This window comes from Saimiri boliviensis, chromosome 13 (assembly GCF_048565385.1).
Source record: "Saimiri boliviensis isolate mSaiBol1 chromosome 13, mSaiBol1.pri, whole genome shotgun sequence".
Classification (NCBI taxonomy): Eukaryota; Metazoa; Chordata; class Mammalia; order Primates; family Cebidae; genus Saimiri; species Saimiri boliviensis.
The window spans coordinates 78,134,981-78,160,254 of record NC_133461.1 but is presented as its reverse complement, the minus strand read 5'-3'; the positions used below and the strand labels follow the sequence as shown (position 1 = coordinate 78,160,254).

The following is a 25,274-nucleotide window of genomic DNA, read 5'->3' as shown; positions in this document are numbered from 1 at the left end:
GCCTCCTGGGTTCAGGCAATTCTCCTGCCTCAGCCTCCGGAGTAGCTGGGATTACAGGCACGTGCCACCATGCCCAGCTAATTTTTTGCACCTTTAGTAGAGACGGGGTTTCACCATGTTGACCAGGATGGTCTCGATCTCTTGACCTCGTGATCCACCCGCCTCGGCCTCCCAAAGTGCTGGGATTACAGGCTTGAGCCACCGCGCCCGGCTTGATTTTTCTTTAATTTATAATTAATCTTGGCCAGACACTTTGGCTCACTCCTGTAATCCCAGCACTTTGGGAGGCCATGGTGAGTAGATCACCTGTGGTCACAAGTTTGAGACCAGCCTGGCCCATGCAGGGAAACCGCATCTCTACTAAAAATACAAAACTTAGCTGGATATGGTGGCAGGCGCCTGTAATCCCAGCTACTTGGGAGGCTGAGGCAGGAGAATTGCTTGAATCTGGGAGGCGGAGGTTGCAGTGAGCCGAGATCACACCATTGCACTCTAGCCTGGGAGACAAGAGTGAAACTCCATCTCAAAAAAAAAAAAAAAAAGTCCGCATTTTCTCTGCCTAAATCTGGAATACGTAGGTCATGGGACTTTATAGAGTGATGAAATGCTTGGCCAAATTAGGCCAAAAATCAGTTGAAGTGGGGAAAGAGGACAGGACCCCTCAGCCCTATCAAAACCAAAGTTTCTGGCATAGAGTTAGGGAGAGTTGGATAGACTAGAGAAGTTAAGATTTTAGCATTGTGTAAAGAGTTGTCAGGTGTGGTTTGAGTTCACTTGTACCCATAGGGTGGGTAATGGTGCTGAAGTAGTTGGAGATAAAGGTGGAAATGTGTAGTGGGCATTTGTAAACCATTTTAAGAGTGTGTGCTGTCTTTCAGAATGATTCTGAAACTATAAAAGTATAAGATGGTAATTTTTCTGCAGCAATAGAAACTAATGCAAAAGATATGCATGTTAGAGATGTTGCAATGTTTTTTTCTGAATTTGATCTTTTGTTTTTTTTTTATGTTTTTTATTTTTATAGTATAAATCTGTCAAATTAAACAAACAGTATAGGAACCTTTTATTTAACCTTGCTACTCAAAGTGTGGTCCATAGACTAGAAGCCTCAGTGTTGTTTGTGAGGCTGATAGAAATGTGAAAATCCTCTTCCAGACTTACTGCTGCAATTTATTAAGATCCCCAGGTGATTCATATGCACATTAATATTTGAGAAGCATTGCTCTGTAGAATTGGTTATATTGAGATGATGTTGCACTGAACTATAAAACAGACTTGGCTATATTAACATATTTCAATATGGCAGGGAAAAAATTTGAAATCTACCACTCCCTATTTTTTTTTTTGAGATGGAGTTTTGCTGTTGTTACCCAGGTTGGAGTGCAATGGCGAGATCTCAGCTCACCGCAACCTCCACCTCCTGGGTTCAGGCAATTCTTCTGCCTCAGCCTCCTGGGTAGCTGGGATTACAGGCACATGCCACCATGCCCAGCTAACTTTTTTTTTTATTTATTTTATTTTATTTTTTTTATTTTTTTTAAAAGGCACGCGCCACCATGCCCAGCTAATTTTTTGTATTTTTAGTAGAGACGGGGTTTCACCATGTTGACCAGGATGGTCTCGATCTCTTGACCTAGTGATCCACCCGCCTTGGCCTCCCAAAGTGCTGGGATTACAGGTGTGAGCCACCGTGCCCAGCCGACCCAGCTAACTTTTTGTATTTTTAGTAGAGACGGGGTTTCACCATGTTGACCAGGATGGTCTCGATCTCTCGACCTCGTGATCCACCCGCCTCGGCCTCCCAAAGTGCTGGGATTACAGGTGTGAACCAATGCGCCCGGCCCCCATTTTTTTTTTTTAATTTCTTTTTTTTTTTTTAAATGGAATTCCACTCTGTTTGCCCAGGCTGGAATGCAGTGGTGCAATCTCAGCTCACTGCAACCTCTGCCTCCCAAGTTCAAGCGATTGCCTCAGGCTCCCACGGAGCTGGGATTACAGGTGCATGTCACCACGCCCAGTTAGTTTTGTATTTTTAGTACCCAGCCACTCTCTGTTTTTTTAAAGAGTAAAACTTTAGGCTGGGTGAGGCGGCTTACGCCTGTAATCCTAGCACTTTGGGAAGCTGAGGTGGGTGGATCACCTAGGGTTGGGAGTTCAAGACCAACCTTGCCAACATGGTAAAACCCCATCTCTACTAAAAATACAAAAATTAGCTGCGCATGGTTGTGAGTTCCTGCAATCCCAGCTGCTCTGGGAGGCTGAGACAGGAGAATCACTTGAACTCCGGGAAATGGGGGTTGCAGTTAGCTGAGGTTATGCTACTGCACTCCAGCCTGGGCAACAGAGTGAGACTCTGTCTCAAAACAAAAGGGTAAAACTTTAAAGAATAAAACTTTTTGGCTGGGCGCGGTGGCTCACGCCTGTAATCCCAGCACTTTGGGAGGCCAAGATGGGTGGATCACCTGAGGTCAGGAGTTCGAGACCAGCCTGGCCAATGTGGTGAAATACCGTCTCTACCAAAAATACAAAAATTAACTGGGCGCGATGGTGGGCTTCTGTAATTCCAGCTACTTGGGAAGCTGAGATAGGAGAATCACTTGAAACCGAGAGGTGGAGGTTGCAGTGAGCAGAGTGCCATTGCACTCCAGCCTGGGTGACAGATCGAGACTAAATTAAAAAAAAAAATTTTTTTTTCTCACCTTGTTATATTGTTATACTTTTAACACTAGTTTGATCTCTAAACTAGCAGCATCTGCGTTACCTAGGAGCTTGATGAAAATGCTATATCTCAGGCCCTGCCCAAGATCTACTGAATCAGAGTGTGCATTTTAACAACATCTCTAGGTGATTTACGTGTTTCTCCAGAACAGGTCAACCAAGAGAGCATGCCAAGACAGAAGCTAAGAAGTCTCTCATAACCCAGTCTTGCATGAGAAGATAACTAATGTAGGCCAGCGTGGTGGCTCATGCCTATAATCCCAGCACTTTGGAAGGCTGAGGCAGGTGGATCACCTGAGGTCAGGAGTTTGAGACTAGTCTGGTCAACATAGTGAAACCCATCTCTACTAAAAATACATAAATTAGGCTGGGTGCGGTGGCTCACGCCTGTAATCCCAGCACTTTGGGAGGCCAGGGTGGGCGGATCTCAAGATCAGGAGTTTGAGAACAGCCTGGGCAACATAATTAAACCTGTCTCTACTAAAAAACATACAAAAAATCAGCCGGGTGTGGTGGCGGGCACTTGTAATCCAAGCTACCTGGGAGGTCGAGGCAGGAGAATTGCTTGAACCTGGGAGGCAGAGGTTGCAGTGAGCTGAGATCATGCCACTGCACTCTAGCCTGGGTGACAGAGTGAGACTCAGTCTCAAAAAAAAAAAAAAAAGACAAAAGAAGATAACTAATGTAAAATTGTTTTTTCAGAAATTTGTTAGTAAATGAGAAAGTGTTTATTTGACTGGGAATCATGATTTAGGGAAGACTTTAGGTTTAGGTGGCTTGAATATGTTTTTAAGCAGAGAGTGAGCTAGTAGATTCAGAAAAAAGATACAAGTAGAAAGATGGATTTTGGCATGGGGAAAATGGGATTAAGAAGTAAGGGAAGGCTGGGCCCAATGGCTCATGCATGTAATCCCAGCACTTTAGGAAACTGAGGCAGACAGATCATCTCAGGTTGGGAGTTTGAGACAAGCCTGGCCAACATGGTGACATTACCATCTCTACAAAAAATACAAAAAGTAACCGTGTGTGGTGACTCATGCCTGTAGTCCGTTACTTGGGAGGCTGAGGCAGGAGAACCGCTTGAACCTAGGAGATGGAGGTTGTAGTGAGCCAAGATCACACCACTGCACTCCAGCCTGGGCAACAGAGCAAGGCTTTGTCTCGAAAAACAAACAAAAAAATTAGCTGGCCGTGGTGGTGGGTGCCTGTAATCACTGCTACTCAGGAGGCTGACGCTCGAGAATTGCTCAAACCCAGGAGGCAGAGGTCACAGTGAGCTGAGATCACACCAGCCTTGGTGACAGCAAGACTGTCTCAAAACAAAAACAAAAACAAAAAAACAAGGGAAAAGAGTTCAGAAACCTTTTTTGAGCTAAAGGGAGAAAAGTAAGAAGTTTGGAATTGGAGCAAAGGGGCATTGACAGCTACTGGTCTCCTTTAATGGTGGAGGAGGAGGCTAGGTCATCTTATAGTAAGGGGAAGTAGAGTGGAGTGCTCTGGGAAATTTATATAGTAAATGTTTGAACCATTTACTACAAGGGGCAAGAGAGACAATACAGAGAAGCATTTGGAAGAGATCCAAATGAGATTGAAAAGTTTAAAAGTTATGATGATGGGGCGCGGTGGCTCAAGCCTGTAATCCCAGCACTTTGGGAGGCCTAGGCGGGTGGATCATGAGGTCAAGAGATCGAGACCATCCCGGTCAACATAGTGAAACCCCGTCTCTACTAAATATACAAAACATTAGCTGGGCATGGTGGCACGTGCCTGTAATCCCAGCTATTCAGGAGGCTGAGGCAGGAGAATTGCCTGAACCCAGGAAGCAGAGGTTGCGGTGAGCCGAGATCGCGCCATTGCACTCCAGCCTGGGTAACAAGAGCGAAACTCCGTCTCAAAAAAAAAAAAAAAAAAAAAAAAAAAAGTTATGATGATGGTCAGTATTGGAGCATAAGGTGATTTATTAGTGATTTTTAACTATGTAGCTATACAAATAATTTATTGTGTACTTTACTAATAATTTTTGTCCAGTTCTTTTTTTTTTTTTAAAGATGGAGTTTCACTTTTGTTTCCCAGGCTTGAGTGCAGTGGTGTGATCTCACTTCACTGCAACCTCCACCTCCTAGGTTCAAGTGATTCTCCTGCCTTAGCCTCCCAAGTAGCTGGGATTACAGGCATGCACCGCCATGCCTGGCTAATTTTATTTTGTATTTATTTATTTATTCATTTTTGAGATGGAGTTTCACTCTTGTTACCCAGGCTGGAGTGTAATGGCGCGATCTCGGCTGACCACAACTTCCGCCTCCTGGGTTCAGGCAATACTCCTGCCTCAGCCTCCTGAGTAGCTGGGATTACAGGCACGCACCACCATGCCCAGCTAATTTTTGTATTTTTAGTAGAGACGGGGTTTCACCATGTTCACCAGGTTGGTCTCGAGCTCTTGACCTCATGATACACCCGCCTCAGCCTCCCAAAGTTCTGGGATTACAGGCTTGAGCCACTGCGCCCGGCTATTTTGTATTTTTTTTTTAGTAGAGATGGGGTTTTTCTGTGTTGGTAAGACTGGTTTCGAACTCCCGACCTCAGGTGATCGGCGCACCTCAGCCTCCCAAAGTGCTGGGATTACAGGTGTGAGCCACAGCGCCTGGCCATTATTTGTCCAATTCTTATGAAAAATATAAGCAATTCTGTAAATGGAATTTATGTAGTATAAGTGCTACTGATTCTTCTGCTGTTAGATTTGCTTGGGCTAGGGCTTCAGCTGGGGGGAATACTGGAACTCCGGAAATGTAATCATATATCCACTTTAAAGGAATTGACTCCAGTCTTCATCTGGGATTATTTATTTCTCAAAAGAGAAGAAAGGAAAATAAACTAGTTATCTTGCATAATCTTTTTTTTTTTTTTTTTTTTTGAGACAGAGTTTCGCTCTTGTTGCCCAGGCTGGAGTGCAAAACGATCTTGGCTCACCGCAACCTCCGCCTCCTGGGTTCAAGCAATTCTCCTGTCTCAGCCTCCCAAGTAGCTGGGATTACAGGCATGTGCCACCACGTCCAGCTAATTTTTTGTATTTTCAGTAGAGACGGGGTTTCACCATGTTGGCCAAATGGTCTCGATCTCTTGACCTTGTGATCCACCCTCCTCGGCCTTCCAAAGTGCTGGGATTACAGGCGTGAGCCACTGCGTCCGGCCCTATCTTACATAATCTTAATCAAATTTTCTTTGGCATACAACTTTTTTTGTTTTGTTTTGTTTTGTTTTTTTTTAGACGGAGTTTTGCTCTTGTTACCCAGGCTGGAGTGCAATGGTGTGATCTCGGCTCACTGCAACCTCCGCCTCCTGGGTTCAAGCAATTCTCCTGCCTCAGCCTCCTGAGTAGCTGGGATTACAGGCATACGCCACCACGCCCAGCTTATTTTTTGTATTTTTAGTAGAGACTGGGTTTCACCATGTTGACCAGGACGGTCTCGATCTCTTGACCACCCGCTTTGGCCTCCCAAAGTGTGGCATACAACTTTAATTCATGTTATTATGGCTTGTGAAAACATTTTATTACCTTTGTTTTAGTTTGTATTTCATTCAACAAATAAAAAGTTTGGAAAGAGTTAGGCACATGATAAAATTGGTAACTTAGTTTATAGAGTAGAGTTCAGCTTCAGCCAGTTTCCTGTGGAATCAAATGCTATTTCATAGAATTAGTGTCATATTGGGACATGAGCTATAGGCTTTCACTGTTACTGGGGATATTTTTAGATTTGTCCCATTTTGTCCAAAAGGAGGAAAAATAAGACAGACATTCTTTTTTTTTCATTAAGACAATAAAATTGTACTTTTTAGTCATTAAAAAAATTATGGCATAATTTACATAAAGTAAAATTTCACTCTGTTTAGGGTATATAGTTCTGTGAGTTTTGATAAAAGCATGCAATTATGTAACCACCACCACCACCACAACTGAGCTATACATATTGATCCATCTTTTAAACAGGAATTCTAGGGTAAGAATTTAAGAAGATTTAATTTTGGCCATCTCTAAACCCTGTTAAAATTACAGAAAAGGAATTGTATTTCTCATTTTAAATGTTTAATCTCCACCCTCATTTTTTAAAAGGAGCATTATGAACTCATTTGTATAACATATATATCTATGTGTGCATATACATGCACATGTACATTCAATATATTGAGTGTGTTTCAGTCAGTTGCAATCTTTTTTTTCTTCCCACAAATGGACCAAAGAGTCACTGGCTTGCTTTTAATTAGCTTTAACCTTTAAGCTTTTACAGGTGTAATCAGCTAGGTAAGGGTGGTAGGGACTATTTCCTAATACTTCTGCAAACTCAAATGCTGGGTTCTTTAGAGTAAAACAGGCTCTTCACTGTTTTCAAGGTTATTCCGGAGTTTTCCTTGTATTCCTCTATTTAATTTCAGTTGCCACAATCAGACAGACAGAAAGCGCAAGGACACTTTTTTCTTAGCATCTGTACCTTAGCAGCAAATAGCAGTCATTCTTTTTGATGCTTAAATGATACCATATTATGAATTAAATGATACCATATTATATCAATGGGAGTCCCTTTTTCTTGACTTCTGATTCCTTTGGTCATTGATTTGGTCACTGATTTTTTTCTTTTTCATTTTTGGATAATAGGGTCTTGCTATATTGCCCAGGGAGGTCTCAAACTCCTGGGCTTAAGCTACCCTCCCGCCTCTGCCTTCCTAAGTGCTGGGATTACAGGTGTGAGCTGCTGTGCCCAGCGTGACTCACTGATTTTTGATAGCTTCCTTGATTTCTGGTACAACAGGGTGTCTCAGGCTTTGTGTATATTTTGTCCCAAGACACATAATTAGCCATTCCTTAAGAACTTGATCGTATTTTTCTCCCAAGTGGAGAATTAACCTTTAGAAACCATTAAGTCAGGATCTGAGCAGGAAAACAGAAACCACACTAGTTGGAATTTGATTTAGGAAATTGGTTAAACAGGTTATTGGAGTTCTGAAAGGGAAAAGGAGAACACAGAAGTAACAAGACAGTAAGTAGAGGAAGCAGCTACTATTCCTAGGGCTGGGAAATAAAGGGAAGAGGTTGGGATGATTAGAACCAGGAAGCTTGGGAGAATGGCTGGGCATAGTGGCTCATGCCTTTTGGGAGTCTGAGGCAGGCAGATTGCTTGAGCCCAGGCGTTAAAGATCAGCCTGGGCAACATGGCAAAATCCTGTCTCTACAAAAAAATACAAGAATTAGCCAGGCGTGGTAGTGGGCCCCTGTAGTCCTAGCTACTCAGGAGGCTGAGGTGGGAGGATCACTTGAGCTCAGGAGGTCGAGAGTGTGATGAATTGTGATTGTGTCACTGTGCTCCAGCCTGGGTGACAGAGTGAGAGACCCTGTCTCAAATAAATAAATTAATTAAAATACAAGAACCTGGAAATTTGGAAGAGTGGCCTGGTGGAGCTGGAATCCAGGAGGTGGCGCTGCCTACTTGGTGCAGGTACCTCTGAGGGCATTCGGGTTGGAGAGTGCTGTTGACTGCTGCGTACTGGTCGAATGGCATTGTCTGGCTGGCACTGACCAAAAGAGCAAACAGACAGGAAGAAGCAAGTCCACTGTCTCCTCCTCTAGAGTAGCGTGCTGTGTTGGCAGAAACAGCAAGCAAGCTGGTGAGGGAGAAATGTTTGTAGACTTCTAGCCTTGCATCACAGAGCCAAGTATAGAATGCTGTGTTTGGAGCTGACGGGCAATACCTTAATACTTGGTATAGAAATTACAGTTGGGTTCCTGGTGTACATACTAATCGTTATTGTGTTGTTGCTTCTAGACCTTTCCAAAGGGCAGAATTATAAAATAAGTATTTTAAAATGGAAAAATAAATGAATTTATACTTATATTCAAATTTAATATTATAGAAATTTCAACTTCTGTGAATATTTTATATGAAAAAATCTTGATTCCTAACTTAAAATAATTATAAATATTTGCACAATCCAACAATAATGCATAAAATAAGTTCAAAATAATGCTAGGTTCCAGTTCTGGTATAACAGCGTGAGGAATTCTGTGGACCTGGTCCCCGGTGAAACTGGTGAAATTAATTTTCAAAAACAACAAATTACAGTTTCTGGAAATGGTCCTAGGGAATATAGCAAATGAGGAAACATTTGTTCAAGAAAATCTACAAAACTCAGTAAGAACATTGGGTCTGTGATATTTGAACTAAAACCCCTCCACATCTCCCTTTTCCCAGCTAGTAAGACAACAACTTCACTGTAGAGGGTATAGCCAAGAACACAGGGCTCCATGTATTCCACCTCATTGCCTCCTCAATCAGAAGGTTTTCTTCCTACGAGGAGTAGCTACCAACATTTCGCATTTTGCCCCAGGTGCCTGTCACTGAGGCAAAATTCTAGGTAATTGTGACTGAGTGGTGGTAGATCCTTTCTTTAACCTAGTCCCTACTCCTAGGATGGAGACTTGAACTTCGGCAAGGCACTGCTAAGAATACTGGGGCTCTGATCACCCTTACCTGTGCTTGGCAAGACGAGAAGACCTAAGTCTACAGCCTCCCTTCTCCTGGGTGCTCCACTTCCTAAAGCAGGGATGCCATCCAGATAAACACACCATTGTCTCCACTCTAGCTGTAGAGAGTAGCTCAGATGTTTTATCTGGAAGCAGAAGCATGCTGTAAAACAGGTAGCTCCTAATCTTTTTCCTAAAGGAAAAAAGTATGGGGACGCTCAAGAATATGAAGAAACTCAAAAAAACTGGAGGTTGTTGTACAAGGCAATAGGGAAGAGACTGGCTAAATTTATTGGAGATGGAGGATAAACTGTAGGCCAGCTAGTTTGTGGGAGAGAACCAGGAAAAGACAAAGCTAGGAGGAGCCCTTTGACATCAGAACAACTCTGACACTGACCTTGGGAACTGTCCCTTCAGAGAGACCCAAATTTCAGCGACTCAAGTCTGTGGAGCAATTTATGCCCCAGGGTGTTAAAACCAGTAGAGCAATCAGCTGGAAACTAGTGAAGCTTTAACAACTAGATGCGGTCAAGGAAAGACATACTCAAAGAAAGTCTTGCAAAAACCTGAAGTTTGGAGGCAAATACACTTTACAAAAATAATCCAGCTAGTTACTAAGCAAACAAGCAAATGACAATAACAAGCCTGAGGTGGAGAAGGTGGGATCAGTAGTACTCAGAGTTGCTAAAATGTCTAGTTTCCAACAAAAAATTATGAGCTATGCAAAGAAACAGGAAAGTATGACCCATACACGGGAAAAAAAAGCAGGTATCAGAAACCAATTGTGAAAGTGACCATATGTCACATTTAATAGACAAAGACTTCAAAGTAGCCATTATATATGTTCAAATAACTAAAAAAACTATAATTAAGCTAGGCACTGTGGCTCATGCCTATAATCCCAGCACTTTAGGAGGCCCAGGCAGGCGGATCACCTGAGGTCAGGAGTTTGAGACCAGCCTGGCCAGCATGGTGAAAACCCATCTCTACTAAAAATACAAAAATTAGCTGGGAGTGGTGGCCGGTTCCTGTAATCCGGGCTACTTAGGAGGCTGAGGCTGGAGAATCTGTTGAACCTGAGTGGCAGGAGTTGCAGTGAGCTGAGAATCGGCCATTGCACTCCAGCCTAGGTGGCTAAGCGAGACTCCGTCTTAAAAACAAAACAAAACAAAACCACTATAATTAAAGAAGCAAAGAAAGGTGTGTGATAATGTCACATCAAATAGGGAATAAGAGATAGCAATTATATATTAAAAAAAGAACCAAGTAGAAATCCTGGAGTTGAAAGGTACAATAACTAAAATGAAAAATTAACTAGAGGAGTTCAGTAGGCTTGAACTGACAGAAGAAAGAATTCGTGAACTTGAAGAAAGATCAATACAGATTATGCAATATGAAGGAGAGAAAAAAGACTGAAGTGTTGAAGAAATGTCAAACACCATTGAACACACCAACATATCAGAAATGATTAGTAACAAGGTTAATATAACAAAAGATACAAATAATGCTCTTTTCTTCAGATTCTTTAAAAGACATCATATAAAGTGATAAGTATAACAATACGATGTTGAGTTTGTAACATTTGTAGGCATAATGTGGATAACAAGTCACAAAAAAGGCGAAGAGGAAATAGACTTATATAGGAGGAACATTTCTGTATCTCACTGGAATTAAGTTGGTATAAATCAGAAGCTGATTCTGATAAATATATTGTTAGCCCAAGGGTAACCTCTAAAGAAAAAAAAGTATAACCTTTAAATTATAATGCTACATTTGAAAATACTTAATGCAGAAGAAAGCAGTAAAGGTAGAATAAAGGACAAAAACACATGAGACATTTAAAAAGCAAAAAGTAACAGTAGATGACAAAAAGTAAAAAAAATACATGTAAATCCAGCTATATCAATAACATTAAATGTGCATGGATTAAACAATCTAATCAAAAGGCAGACTGGATAAAAAAAAAAACAAGATCCAACTATATGGTGTCTAAAGGTAGCACACTAAATGTTTAAAGATACAAATATGGCCGGGTGCGGTGGCTCAAGCCTGTAATCCCAGCACTTTGGGAGGCTGAGGCGGATGGATCATGAGGTCAAGAGATCGAGACCATCCTGGTCAACATGGTGAAACCCCGTCTCTACTAAAAATACAAAAAAATTAGCTGGGCATGGTGGCACGTGCCTGTAATCCCAGCTACTCAGGAGGCTGAGGCGGGAGAATTGCCTGAACCCAGGAGGCGGAGGTTGCGGTGAGCCGAGATCGCGCCATTGCACTCCAGCCTGGGTAACAAGAGCGAAACTCCGTCTCAAAAAAAAAAAAAAGATACAAATATGAGGCCGAAGTGGTCAGATGACAAGGTCAGGAGTTAGAGATCAGCCTGGTCAACATGGTGAAACCGCGTTTTTACTAAAAATACAAAAATTAGCCAGGTGTGGTAGCATGCTCCTGTAATCCCAGCTACTCAGGAGGCTGAGGCAGGAGAATCACTTGAACCCAGAAGGCGGATGTTGCAGTGAGCCAAGATCACACCATTGCACTCCAGGCTGGGCAAAAGAGTGAGACTGTTTGAAAACAAACAGAAACTAAAACCAATAGTTTGAAAGTAAATGAATGGAAAAAGAAATAAAATGCAATAAAGAAATAAAGAAAAGATAAATGTTTGAGGTGTCAGATATACCAGTTACCCTATTTTGATCATTACACTTTGTATACATGTATCACAATATCACATGTATACCCAAAATATGTACTACCTTTATATATCAATTAAATATATATATGTGTGTATATATATATATATATATACACACACACACACACATACATACATACATACATACATATGAAATATGCAAACACCAACTATGAGAAAGCTGGAGTGGCTATATTAATATCAGACCAAATATACTTTATTTATTTTATTTTACTTTTTGAGATGGAGTCTTGCTCTGTCACCCAGGCTAGAGTGCAGTGGCACGATCTTGGCTCACTGCAACCTCTACCTCCCAGGTTCAAGTGATTCTCCTGCCTCAGCCTCCCAAGTAGCTAGGACTACAGGTGTGTGCCACCACGCCCAGCTAATTTTTTTTTTTTTTTTGAGCTGGAGTCTCCTTCACCCAGGCTAGAGTGCAATGGCATGATCTTAGCTTACTACAACTTCTGCCTCCTGGGTTCAAGCAATTCTCTTGCCTCAGCCTCCCAAGTAGTTGGGATTACAGGTGCCCACCACCGTGCCCAGCTAATTTTTGTATTTTGTGTTTCACCATGTAGGCCAGGCTGGTCTTGAACTCCTTACCTCAAGTGATCCACCCACCTTCGCCTCACAAAGTGTTGGGATTACAGGCGTGAGCCACCATGCCCAGACTGAATTGTACACTTTAAATGGGTGAATTGTATGGTAATGAGTAAAACTGTTAATAAAAATGAGAATACCAGTTTTATGACTAACAAATAACTGATGGATGCAGTTTAGGTTTCTCTGCAGTTCAGTTTGTCCTTAGAGAATAAATTCCACTGAGGACTTACAGTCAAAATAATGTGAGCTAAAAGTAATTTGAAGTAATTCTTTTTTCTCTGTGGTTATGTTACCAACTTGATATTTAGTTATTGCATTAATTGACTTTTCCTATAGTAAAACAATTATTCCAGGATCTTAGTAGCTTACAGTGATAAACATTTATTTCTTGCTCAGGTTCTGAGTCCACTGCAGTGGTGCTTCCTGTGTGTCTTCCCATCCTGGGACTTCAGTTGAAAACACAGGTCCTATATAAGATCATGTAGGACTTGTGGAGGGCACAGGAATACAAGAGGGTTCCTAGAATTTGCACGACTCCCAAATCCTCTATGTGGACTGACACACTGTCACTTTTATCCATATTTATTGGTTTTGTATAAAAGGTTAAATTACATTTTTTACTTACTTGAGTTTGTATTGAACACCACCACATTCACTATCACCCAGTTTTTCCTCATCTTGCCCTATTCTGTATTTTATCTTTCCTTGTCCTTGTGAAAATATTGGTTCTCAATAACACTACTGTATGTATTTATTCTATTCTACAATATGTACAAAATGGTTTAAAAATTAAGATAATATCCCTACTAAAAACTTTCTATGAAAAGTTTAAGATATTTTTGAATTTCTTTTGCCTTTAGAATACGTATCACAGAGGATGCTCGTTCAAAAAACTGTTCAAGAGTTATTTGAATTATTTTCTGTGTGTGGTTATCAAGTTGGTAGTTATTTCCTTTTTAAAGATGGGGTCTTAGTCTGTTGCCCAGGCTGGAGTACAGTAGCACAGTCATAGATTATAGCTCACTGTAACCTTGAATTCCTGGACTCTGCCTCTGCCTCTTAAGCCTCCTGAGTAGCTGGGACTATAGGCACCCACTATCATGCCCACCTTTTTTTTTTCTTTCTTTTTGAGTAGAGACCAATCACTATTTTCCATGCTGGTCTTGAATTCCTGGCCTCTGGCCTCAAACAATCCTCTTGTCTCAGCTACCCAAAGTGCTGGGACTACAGATTGAGCCACTGCGCCCAGCACAAGTTGGTATTTTGTTTTGTTTTGTTTTGTTTTGAGACAGATTCTCGCTCTGTTGCCCAGGCTGGAGTGCAGTGGCCCAATCTCAGCTCACTGCAACCTCCCCCTCCCAGGTTCAAGCGATTCTCCTGCCTCAGCCTCCTGAGTAGATGGGATTATGGGCACCTGCCACCATGCCCAGCTAATTTTTGTTTTTTGGTTTTTGGTTTTTCTGGGATGGATTCTTGCTCTGCTGCCCAGGCTAGAGTGTAGCGGCATGATCTCGGTTCACTGCAACCTCTGCCTCCTGGGTTCAAGCAATTCTATGCCTTAGGCTCCCAAGTAGCTGGTATTACAGGCGCCCACCACCATGCCCAGCTAATTTCTGTATTTTTAGTAGAGACGGGGTTTCACCATCTTGGCCAGGCTGAGTCTTGAACTCCTGACCTTGTGATCTACCTGCCTCAGCCTCTCAAAGTGCTGGGATTACAGGCGTGAGCCACTGCGCCCAGCCAAGTTGGTGGGTTTTTTTGTTTGTTTGTTTTGTTTTTGTTTTTGTTTTTTTTGAGATGGAGTTTCGCTCTTGTTACCCAGGCTGGAGTGCAATGGTGCGATCTCGGCTCACCGCAACCTCCACCTCTCGGATTCAGGCAATTCTCCTGGCTCAGCCTCCTGAGTAGCTGGGATTACAGGCACGCGCCACCATGCCCAGCTAATTTTTTGTATTTTTAGTAGAGACGGGGTTTCACCATGTTGACCAGGATGGTCTCGATCTCTTGACCTTGTGATCCACCCGCCTCGGCCTCCCAAAGTGCTGGGATTACAGGCGTGAGCCACCGCGCCCGGCCCAAGTTGGTGGTTTTTTAAGAAGACAAAATACAGTTTGAATTGATACTGATACTTACAATTCAAATTAAGGATTATAAGGTTTTAAGTTTCATTATTATATCTGTATTTTCTATCTCCCATTGTGAAAATACTGATTCCCAGCAATACCAATGTAAGTATTCATTTACAACTATAATACCAGCATAAACAGTATCAAGATAACAGTACCAAGAGTGCTGATAATTATTATGATTATACTTTAATTTTTTATGATTGCTGAAAAAATTTAAAGTATTACTGAAAACAAAGTATTATGAATTTGATAAGTAGTGCAGTTGCTAACAGGAATAATCTCAGTTATTTCAGATCCCAATGAATTTCTTTGTAAAATCATATGGAAGGTCTTGTTCAAGCTTAAAACTATACTTAATCTATACAGTTCGAAGCAAAATAACTCATAGGATAATAAATGTATGTAATAAACCAGATAATAAATGCTCTGAGAAGTTTTGAATCTGTTTAGTCTTTTTTTTTTTTTTTTTTTGAGACGGAGTTTCGCTCTTGTTACCCAGGCTGGAGTGCAATGGCGTGATCTCGGCTCACTGCAACCTCCGCCTCCTGGGTTCAGGCAATTCTCCTGCCTCAGCCTCCTGAGTAGCTGGGATTCCAGGCACGCGCCACCATGCTCAGCTGATTTTTTGTATTTTTAGTAGAGACGGGGTTTCACCATGTTGACCAGGATGGTCTCGATCTTTTGACCTCGTGATCCGCCCGCCTCGGCCTCCCAAAGTGCTGGGATTACAGGCGTGAGCCACTGCACCCGGCCTGTTTAGTCTTTTATCAGAGTTTTTTGGCTTATTGTAAATCATTGCATTAACTTTTTGAGTTGGAGAGAAAGGCTGATGAAATTATTGTAGCTAGATTTTTCTCTTTGGATTGGTGAATGTTCTGCATCTATGCCCGAAACTGAGGCTGCCAGCAGAAAGCTTAGCCATAGCAGAGAGTAGAATAATATTAAAAAAACTAGGGTGTGGCAAGGCAAAGAAGTTGGAGATTGAAGATGTACGTGCTTGAGCTAAACTCTAGTAGTAATGTCTTCATGTTCCAAAGTTATCGGTAAGTATACAGTAGCAAATAACCATTTTGTTGCACTAATTAAATTAGTAGTCATGAGGATTAGTTACTGGAGAGGGATAAAGGTGATCTAATGTCTCTGATTTTGCTAATCATCTTGATGTAATAGAATCCCTTTATATAGCATTTGGTGTCATGGCATTGGTGAAATGCTTAAGAACAGCTTTTTAACTAGCTAATAATTGTTTTGTCCTAGAGCAGGCGTCTCCAATCCAAACTACGGCCTGCGGCTGCATGCGGCCCCCTGAGGCCATTTATCTGGCCCCCCGCGGCACTTCAGGAAGGGGCTCCTCTTTCATTGGTGGTCAGTGAGAGGAGCACAGTATGTGGCGGCCCTCCAACAGTCTGAGGGACAGTGAACTGGCCCCCTGTGTAAAAAGTTTGGGGATGCCTGTCCTAGAGCATGTGATTTACCATGTATTGAATAATGAATGGTTTTATAGTGGAGTTCTATTGCCTTTTTTTTTTTTTTTTTTAAGAGACAGGGTCTCTGTTGACCAGACTAGACTCAATCATCTGGGCTCAAGCGATCCACCCACCTCAGCTCTGCTGTATCGGACAACAAGCATGTGCCACTGTGCCCAGCTTATTGCTTTTGTCTATTGCTTTTTTTTTCTTTTAAATCCTTATAACCTGCCTTTATATGAATGTTATTAAGAGTGAATTTGTTTTTCTTTTTTTCTTAGGAGCAGCCACCATATCCTAGCTACAATTCTAACTATTGGAATTCTTCTGCAAGATCTAGGGCTCCTTACCCAAGTACATATCCTGTAAGACCGGAATTGCAAGGCCAGGTATGATTTAAAAACAGAGACTTTCTGAACTTTTTCTTAATGAATAGATTTATTTTCAAAACCTGTGTAGATTTCAGAGTAGTGGTGAGTATGGTTTTTTTCCTTTGTTTTAATGGGCTCCATCAATCTCATCTTAATGTTTTTAGCTCAGAGATAAATAACTAGGCAAATATTACCTATAGCTTGAGGCATAGTAAATGATTTTTCAGGACCCAGAAGCAACAAACATAAAACGTACTTATTTTTTAATATTTGACTTATTACAGACATTTAATTTAAAATATTTTAAGCATACAAAACATACAGAAAATATGTGCATTTTAAATCTGGCATGCAGGGCCGGGTGTGGTGACTCACGCCTGTAGTCCTAGCACTTTGGGAAGCTGAGGCGGGCAGATCACCTGAGGTCAGGAGTTTGAGACAGCTTGCCAACATGGTGAAATCCCATCTCTACTAAAAATACAAAAATTAGCTGGGCATGGTGGCAGGCACCTCTAATCTCAGCTACTTGGGAGGCTGAGGTGGGAGAATTGCCTGAACCCAGGAGGCACAGGTTGCAGTGAGCTGAGATCACACCATTGCACTCCAACCTGGGCAACAGAGGCAGACTCTGGAGATTCTGTATTAAAAACAAAACTAAACAAAAACTCAAAAACAAACAAATCTAGCATGCAGATTTGTCAATTCTTTTTTGCCACATTTGTTTCCGATTTTTAAAAAAGAAGTAAAAAAAATAAAATGGAAGCCCAATGACACTTCATTTACTGAAGTTTTATTTATTTATTTAAAACAGGGTCTCGCTCTGTTGCCCATCTCAGCTCACTACAACCTCCTTCTCATAGGTTCAAATGATTCTTCTGCCTCAGCCTCCTGAGTTGCTGAGACTACAGGCACGCACCACCATACCCAGCAAATTTTAAGATTTTTAGTAGAGACAGGTTTCACCATGTTGACCGGGCTTGTCTCCAACACCTAACCTCAGGTGATTGGCTGGCCTTGGCCTCCTGAAGTGTTGGGATTATGGCATGAGCCATTGTGTCTAGCCTACAGTTATATTTATTATTCCATTTGTGTTTTTATGCCTTTACAATGTGTATATATATATCCATAAACTTTATATACTTTTATTTAACATGTTTTTAAACTTGATATGTGTGATTTCATACTAACAAACACACTCCTACAGCTTGCTTCTTTTGCCCATTGTTGGTTTTCATCTTTCTGTTATATACATATGAGATAAGAATTTCCCTAGGGTATGGAATTTTTGGGTTTAAGTGTATACATTTTTATTAAATATAGCCAATTACTCTTCAAAATGGTTGTACTAACAAAGGAATAATTGTCATATTTTCATATTTCCATTTTTTTTTCTATCTAACCATATTTCTGGGTTTTTTGTTTGTTTGTTTGTTTGTTTGTTTGAGACAGGGTCTTGCTCTGTATCCCAGGCTGGCATAATGACAGCTCACTGCAGCCTCAACCTCTTGGCCTCAAGCCATCTTCCCACTTCAGCCTCCTGAGTAGCTGGGACTACAGCTGCACACTACCATGCCCAGCTAATTTTTAAAATTTTTCTTAGAGTTAAGGTTTTGCCATCTTACCCAGGCTGGTTTCCCAATCCTAGGCTCAAGAGATCCTCCCACTTCAGCTTCTCAAGTAGCTGGGACTACAGGTGCATGCTAATTTGTTTGTTTTTTTGTAGAAACAGGGTCCTGTTGTGTTGCCTAGTCTGTTTTCAAACCTCTAGCCTCAACCTATGTTCCCAAATTGGCCTTTCAAAGCACTGGGATTAGAGGTGTGAGCCCCTGTGCCTCACCTATAATGAACATGTTTATGTGAACCTCAGGATGAGGTTGATCAGAGATAATGGAATGCAAAATAAAAGAACATGTTAGTACTTATCACAAAGTTTCATTTTACTTGTGTCAGCCTTATCCCTGTGACTGAAATTGAGTAGTTATTATTATTATTATTATTTATTTATTTATTTATTTTTTGAGACAGAGTTTCGCTCTTGTTACCCAGGCTGGAGTGCAATGGCGCGATCTCGGCTCACCGCAACCTCCGCCTCCTGGGTTCAGGCAATTCTCCTGCCTCAGCATCCTGAGGAGCTGGAATTACAGGCACGTGCCACCATGCCCAGCTAATTTTTTGTATTTTTAGTAGAGACGGGGTTTCACCATTGTTGACCAGGATGGTCTTGATCTCTTGACCTCATGATCCACCCGCCTCAGCCTCCCAAAGTGCTGGGATTACAGGCTTGAGCCACCGCGCCCGGCATTATTATTGCTAAATGTTACATAGTTTTAGTTTGGCCACATATTACAAAATCCACCCTTCAAAGTGTGCAGTTCAGTGGGTTTTAGTATATTCATAAAGTTTACCCGTTATCACTGTCGAATTCTGGAACATTGTCATCACCCCAATTAGAAGCCCTGTACTTAAAATGTCATCACTCCCTCCCCCCAGCTCTTGGCAACCTGTAATCTACTTTTTATCGCTTAGGATTTGTCTAACCGGATATTTTGTATTGAATTCTACAGTATGTGGCCTTTTGTTTCTGGCTTCTGTCACTATGTAATGTTTTCAAGGTTCTCCATGTTGTGAGGATATACCAAATTTCATCAATTGATAGATATTTGGTGTGTCTTTCTTTTTTTTTTCTTCTGTCATAAGTGATGCTGCTACTACATTCATGTACAGGTTTTTATGTGGAAATATGTTTTTAGTTCTCTTTGCTCTATACCTAGACGTGGAATTGCTGGGTCATAGAGTAACCCTATATTTGTCAATTTGAGGAACTGGCAAACTGTTCTTCAAACTGTACCATTTTATATTCCCATCAGCAATGTACAAGGGCTCTGATTTCTCCACATCCTTACCAATATTTGTTTTCCTTTAAAAAAAAAATTAAAGCTGGCTGGGCGTGGTGGTTCACGTCTATAATCCCAGCACTTTGGGAGGCCAAGGCAGGCAGATCATGAGGTCAGGAGTTCAAGATTAGACTGGCCAACTGGTGAAACCCCATCTCTACTAAAAAATACAAAAATTAGCTGGGCATGGTGGCTCGTGCCTGTAATCCCAGCTACTTGGGAAGCTGAAGTAGGAGAATTGCTTGAACGGGGACCTGGGAGGCGGAGGTTGCAGTGAGCCGAGATTGCACCACTGCAGTCCAGTATGGGCTACCGAGTGAGACTCCATCACAAAAAAAAAAAAAAAATTATGGCCATCTTAGTGGGTGTGAAGTGGTATCTCATTGTGGTTTTGATTTGCAGTTCTCTGATGACTGATTTGAGCATCTTTTCATGTGCTTTTAGCCATTTATATATATTGTTTGGAGAAATGTCTATTCAGATTCTTTGGGCTGGGTGTGGTGGCTCACACCTGTAATCTCAGCACTTTGGGAGGTGGAGGTGGGCAGATCACTTGAGGCTAGAGACCAGCCTGAGGAGTTAGAGACCAGCCTGGCCAACATGGTGAAATCCCATTTCTGTAGTAATACTTTGCTTAAAATACAAACACACTGTACAGCGGTACAAAAATGTTTTCTTTCTTTATATCCATATTCTGTTCAGCTGCTTTTTCCTGTTTTTAAGTTTTTTGGGTTTTTTTGTTTGTTTGTTTTGAGATGGAGTTTCGCTCTTGTTTCCCAGGCTGGAGTGCAATGGTGCGATCTCCGTTCACCGCAACCTCTGCCTCCTGGCTTCAGGCAATTCTCCTGCCTCAGCCTCCTGAGTAGCTGGGATTACAGGCACACGCCACCATGCCCAGCTAATTTTTTGTATTTTTAGTAGAGACAGGGTTTCACCATGTTGACCAGGATGGTCTCGATCTCTTGACCTCGTGATCCACCCGCCTCGGCCTCCCAAAGTGCTGGGATTACAGGCTTGAGCCACCACGCCCGGCCTAAGTTTTTGTTTTTTTAAAAACTGTTTTTGTTAAAAAGGAAGGCACAAACACATTAGCGTAAGCCAACCTGGGGTCAGGATCATCAGTATCACTCTTTCACCCCCTCATCTTGGGGCAATAAGACGCATGGGAGCTGTCATCTGTGATTATGACTGGTTCTGGAATACCTCCCAAAGGACCTCCTTGAGGCTGTTTTATGGTTAATCTTTAAAAAATGTACCAGTAGAAGGAGTACACGCTAAGATAATGATAACAAGTATAGTATATAGTAAATACATAAACTAGTAAAATAGTCAATTATTATCACTAAGTATTATGTATTATATATAATTGTATGTACTATATTTATATACAACTGGCACACAGCAAGTTTGTTTACACCAGCATCACCATAAGCAGGTGAGTAATGCATTGTGCTACCACATATGACAGCTACACTGTTGCTAGGCAATAAAATTATTTGGCTACATTATAGTCCTGTGGGACCACTGTTACGTATGCACTCCACCACTGACTAAAACATCATTATGCAGTGCATGACTGTGTATGATTTACAAATAGTTTCTCCCATTCTGTGGGCTGTTTTTTCACACTCTGATTGTGTCCTTTGAAGCACAAAAGCTTTCAATTTTGATGAAGTGCAATTTATCTGTTCTTTTGTTGCTCCTGCTTTTGGTGTCTTATCTAAGAAGACTTTGTCTAACCAGAGGTCATAAAGATTTATTCCAATGATTTCTTCTAAGAATTTTTTATAGTTTTAGCTCTCACATTTAGGTCTACGACCCATTTTAGTTAATTTTTGCAATACGCTGTGAAGTAAGGCCCAAGTTCATTGCTTTACATGTGGATAGTTATGTCTCAGCACCACCAAGACTATGCTTTCATCACTGAATTATCTTGATACCCTTTTGTTTTTTTGAGAAGGAGTCTGACTCTGTCTCCAGGGATGGAGTATAGTGGTGCAGTCTCAGCTCACTGCAACCTCCACCTCCCAGGTTCAAGTGAGTCTCTTGCCTCAGCCTCCCAAGTAGCTAGGATTACAGATGCTCCCCCCCACCACACCCAGCTAATTTTTTTTGTATTGTTAGTAGAGATAGGGTTTCACCATGTTGCACGGGCTGATCTCAATCTCCTGACCTCTAGTGATCCACCTACCTGCCTTAGACTCCCAAAGTGCTGGAATTATAGGTATGAGCCACCATACCCTTCTTAAAAATCATAAATGTACCCTTTGGTACCCTTCTTAAAAATCATAAATGTAAGGGTTTATTTCCAGATTCTCAGTTCTGTCCCATTGATCTATATGTCTGTCCTTAAGCCAGTACCAAACTGTTTTGATTATTATGGCTCTGAAGTAAATTTGAAATCCAGAAGTGTGAGTCTCTTCAAAGAGATGGACTCTCAATCTCTTTTTTCTTTTTCTTTTTCAATATGTTTTTGGCTATGCTGGGTCCCTTGCATTTTCATTTGAATTTTAGGATCAGCTTTTCAACTCACGCAAACAAGGCAGCTGATTTTTCCATTGAGATTGCATTATAGATCAGTTTGGAGAGTAGCATGTGTACTTTTATAGTTAATGTAAAAGGGAGACAACACCCTCCAAAGTCATGAATTACAAGTTAATGTTAATTTTTCTGATTTTACTGATTGATCTTACTGATAAAGGTTGCTTTTTCTCATGACATTTCCTGCTTAGGTAAAAGTATTTATTACATTCATATATAGGTTCAAGAAAGATTAACTCATAATTTAGTAGTAACTTTTTTAAAGCAACAGTAATAATGTGCGAGTGTTTTTAGATACAACATACAAGTTGTTGTATTTAAAATAACCCAAAGATGTCTAGATAAAACCTTTTTGGGGTGAGCACATGTGTATTTTCTGGTGAAATGGCAAGTGGAGATTATACATTTATCATCTTTTTTGTTTTTTTTTTGAATCGGAGTTTTGCTTTAGTTGCCCAGGCTGGAGTGCAATGGCACAAACTCGGCTCACTGCAACCTCTGCTTCCTGGGCTCAAGCAATTCTCCTGCCTCAGCCTCCCGAGTAGCTGGAATTACAGGCATGTACCACCATGCCCAGCTATTTTTCATGTTTTTAGTAGAGACGGGGTTTCACCACGTTGAACAGGTGGGTCTCAAACTCCCAACCTAGGCTAGTCTTGGTCTTGAACTCCTGGGCTCAGGTGATCCTCCTACCTCATCATCCCAAAGTGCTGGGATTATAGGCATGAGCCAGTGCACTTGGCCTAGCTTCTATCCAAAACAGACTCCTATCGTGGTATATAGATACGATTGGTTTCCTTTTAAAAACATTAAGCAGTATCATCTCTTTGCCTTCTGGCGCTACCTCCTTGGGTTAGCCTTGCCACATGGTCATTCTTCTATTTGGTAGGATTTTTTTTGCTTTTTTTTTGAGACAGGGTTTCACTCTTGTTGCCCAGGCTGGAGTGCAATGGTGTGATCTCGGCTCACTGCAGCCTCCACCTCCTGGGGTCACGTGATCCTCCTGCCTCTACACCCAGTTAATTAATTTTTTTTTTTTTTTTTTTTTTTTTTTTTGGTATTGACAAGGTCTTCCTGTTTGCCCAGGCAGGTCCCAAACTCCTGGGCTGAAGCCATCCTCCTGCCTTGACTTCCCAAAATGCTGGGACTTTTACAAGCATCCGTCCCTGTGGCTGGCCATAACAGTAAAATTTGGAGACTGAATTAAAAGTTTTTTTTTTTTTATTTTTTAGATGGAGTTTCACTCTTTGTTACCCGGGCTGGAGTGCAATGGCGCGATCTCGGCTCACCGCAACCTCCGCCTCCTGGGTGCAGGCAATTCTCCTGCCTCAAACTTCTGAGTAGCTGGGATTAAAGGCACACGCCACCATGCCCAGCTAATGTTCTGTATTTTTAGTAGAGATGGGGTTTCACTATGTTGACCAGGATGGTCTCAATCTCTTGACCTAGTGATCCACTCCACCCGCCTCGGCCTCCCAAAGTGCTGGGATTACAGGCTTGAGCCACCGCGCCCGGCAGAAGTTTTTCAATTAATAGTCCTTAATCTACTTAAAGATTCCATTATTGTTATTATTATTATTATTTTTTGAGACGGAGGTTTGCTCTTGTTACCCAGGCTAGAGTGCAATGGCGCAGTCTCGGCTCACCGCAACCTCTGACTCCTGGGTTCAGGCAATTCTCCTGCCTCAGCCTCTTGAGTAGCTGGGATTACAGGCACGCGCCACCATGCCCAGCTAATTTTTTTTGTATTTTTAGTAGAGACGGGGTTTCACCATGTTGACCAGGATGGTCTCGATCTCTTGACCTCGTGATCCACCCGCCTCGGCCTCCCAAAGTGCTGGGATTACAGGCGTGAGCCACCACACCCTGCAAGGATTCCATTATTATAGAACATTTAGGTTGTTTACAATTTTGTATGATTGTAAATAATGCTGCAATGAAGAATATCATGCCTATAACTTTTTCTGTAGTTGAATAATTTCCTTAGGATTTCTGCAAGTTGAATAACATTACAAAAAGCCACATAATGTTTTATTAGGTCTCCAATTTATTAAGGGGTTCTTTGTTTATGCCTGAAGACCTTAACAACCTCTTAGTAGTTATAACCAAATGGTGGTTCATGGTCTTCTGCTCAGGGAATGCATTGCTGACTATTGCACCTCGTCCTGCATGGAATTCTTTAGTCATGGGTATCCTCGTACCTAAAGTGGAAAAGATTATGTACTCTTGGAGATGCAGATAAGTATAGGAAAACTTGATTCTGTGTTTTTTACTGTTTTTAAAGGGTAAAGTAGAAATTAATAGAAAGCATTAAGGTAATCATTGAAATTTAGTATTAAGCTTGAATCTTTTTTTTTTTTTTTTTTTTTTTGAGACAGGGTCTTGCTCTGGTGCCAGGCTGGAGTACAGTGGCACGATCTTGGCTCACTGCAACCTCTGCGTTCTGGGTTCAAACGATTCTCCTGCCTCAGCCTCCCGAGTAGCTGGGACTACAGCCAGGAGCCTATGCCTAGCTACTTTTTGTATTTTGAGTAGAGACCGGGTTTCACCATGTTGGCTAGGATGGTCGTGATCTCCTGACCTCATGATCTGCCTGCCTTGGCCTCCCAAAGTGCTAGGATTACAGGCGTGAGCCACCGTGCCTGGCCCTGAATCTTTTTTAAAAAATGACTTTATATATATATATATATATGAAATTTGACTATGTTGCTGAGGTTGGTCTAACTCCTGAGCTCAAGTGATCCTCCCTTCTCAGACACCCAAAGTGCTGGGATTACAGGCATGAGCCAGTGCACTTGCCTAGTTTGAATCTTGTTTGGATTATTGAACTGAAGATTCTGGGTATGGATAAGAGTCTGAATAGGTGATTTAAAACTACAATGAGGAATATATGAGGAGTTTGTCTCTGTTTTCTGTTGTTGATATCAGTTGGAATGATCATCTGGGATACAGAGTGATGGTATAATACAAAGAACATGGACTCAGAGTCAGATCTGGGTTCATTTCATGACCCAGCCATGGCAAAACTAACAACAGTGATAATGCAAATAATTACCATTTTTTGAGCATACTATGTGCCAGACACTATGCTAAACATTTTACATATGTCATCTTATTTTAACAGATAAGTCAAGATAAATTTGTGATCTTCATTTTCCTGATGGAGAAATTGAAGCTAGGGGAGGTTAAATACAAAGCCTATAGCAGGGCTAGGTATATCTCTGTAGTCTTTAAAAAATTTTTAAAAATATTTTCATATACTTTTTGTGACAGACTCTCACTCTGTTGCCCAGGCAGGAGTGCAGTGTTACACCCATGATTCACTGCAGCCTTGGCCTCCTGGGCT

At 41.5% G+C, this 25,274-nt stretch overlaps 1 protein-coding gene across 1 annotated transcript in view; it reads left to right on the top strand.

Annotated features, from left to right (window-relative positions):
- Window positions 1–25,274, top strand: part of BAG4 (BAG cochaperone 4) — a 34,892-nt gene that overhangs the window by 3,044 nt on the left and 6,574 nt on the right. The window contains exon 2 of the mRNA XM_003938120.4: window positions 16,404–16,511. Within this exon, the coding sequence (XP_003938169.1) occupies window positions 16,404–16,511 (108 nt within the window). The remainder of the gene's footprint in view (window positions 1–16,403; window positions 16,512–25,274) is intronic.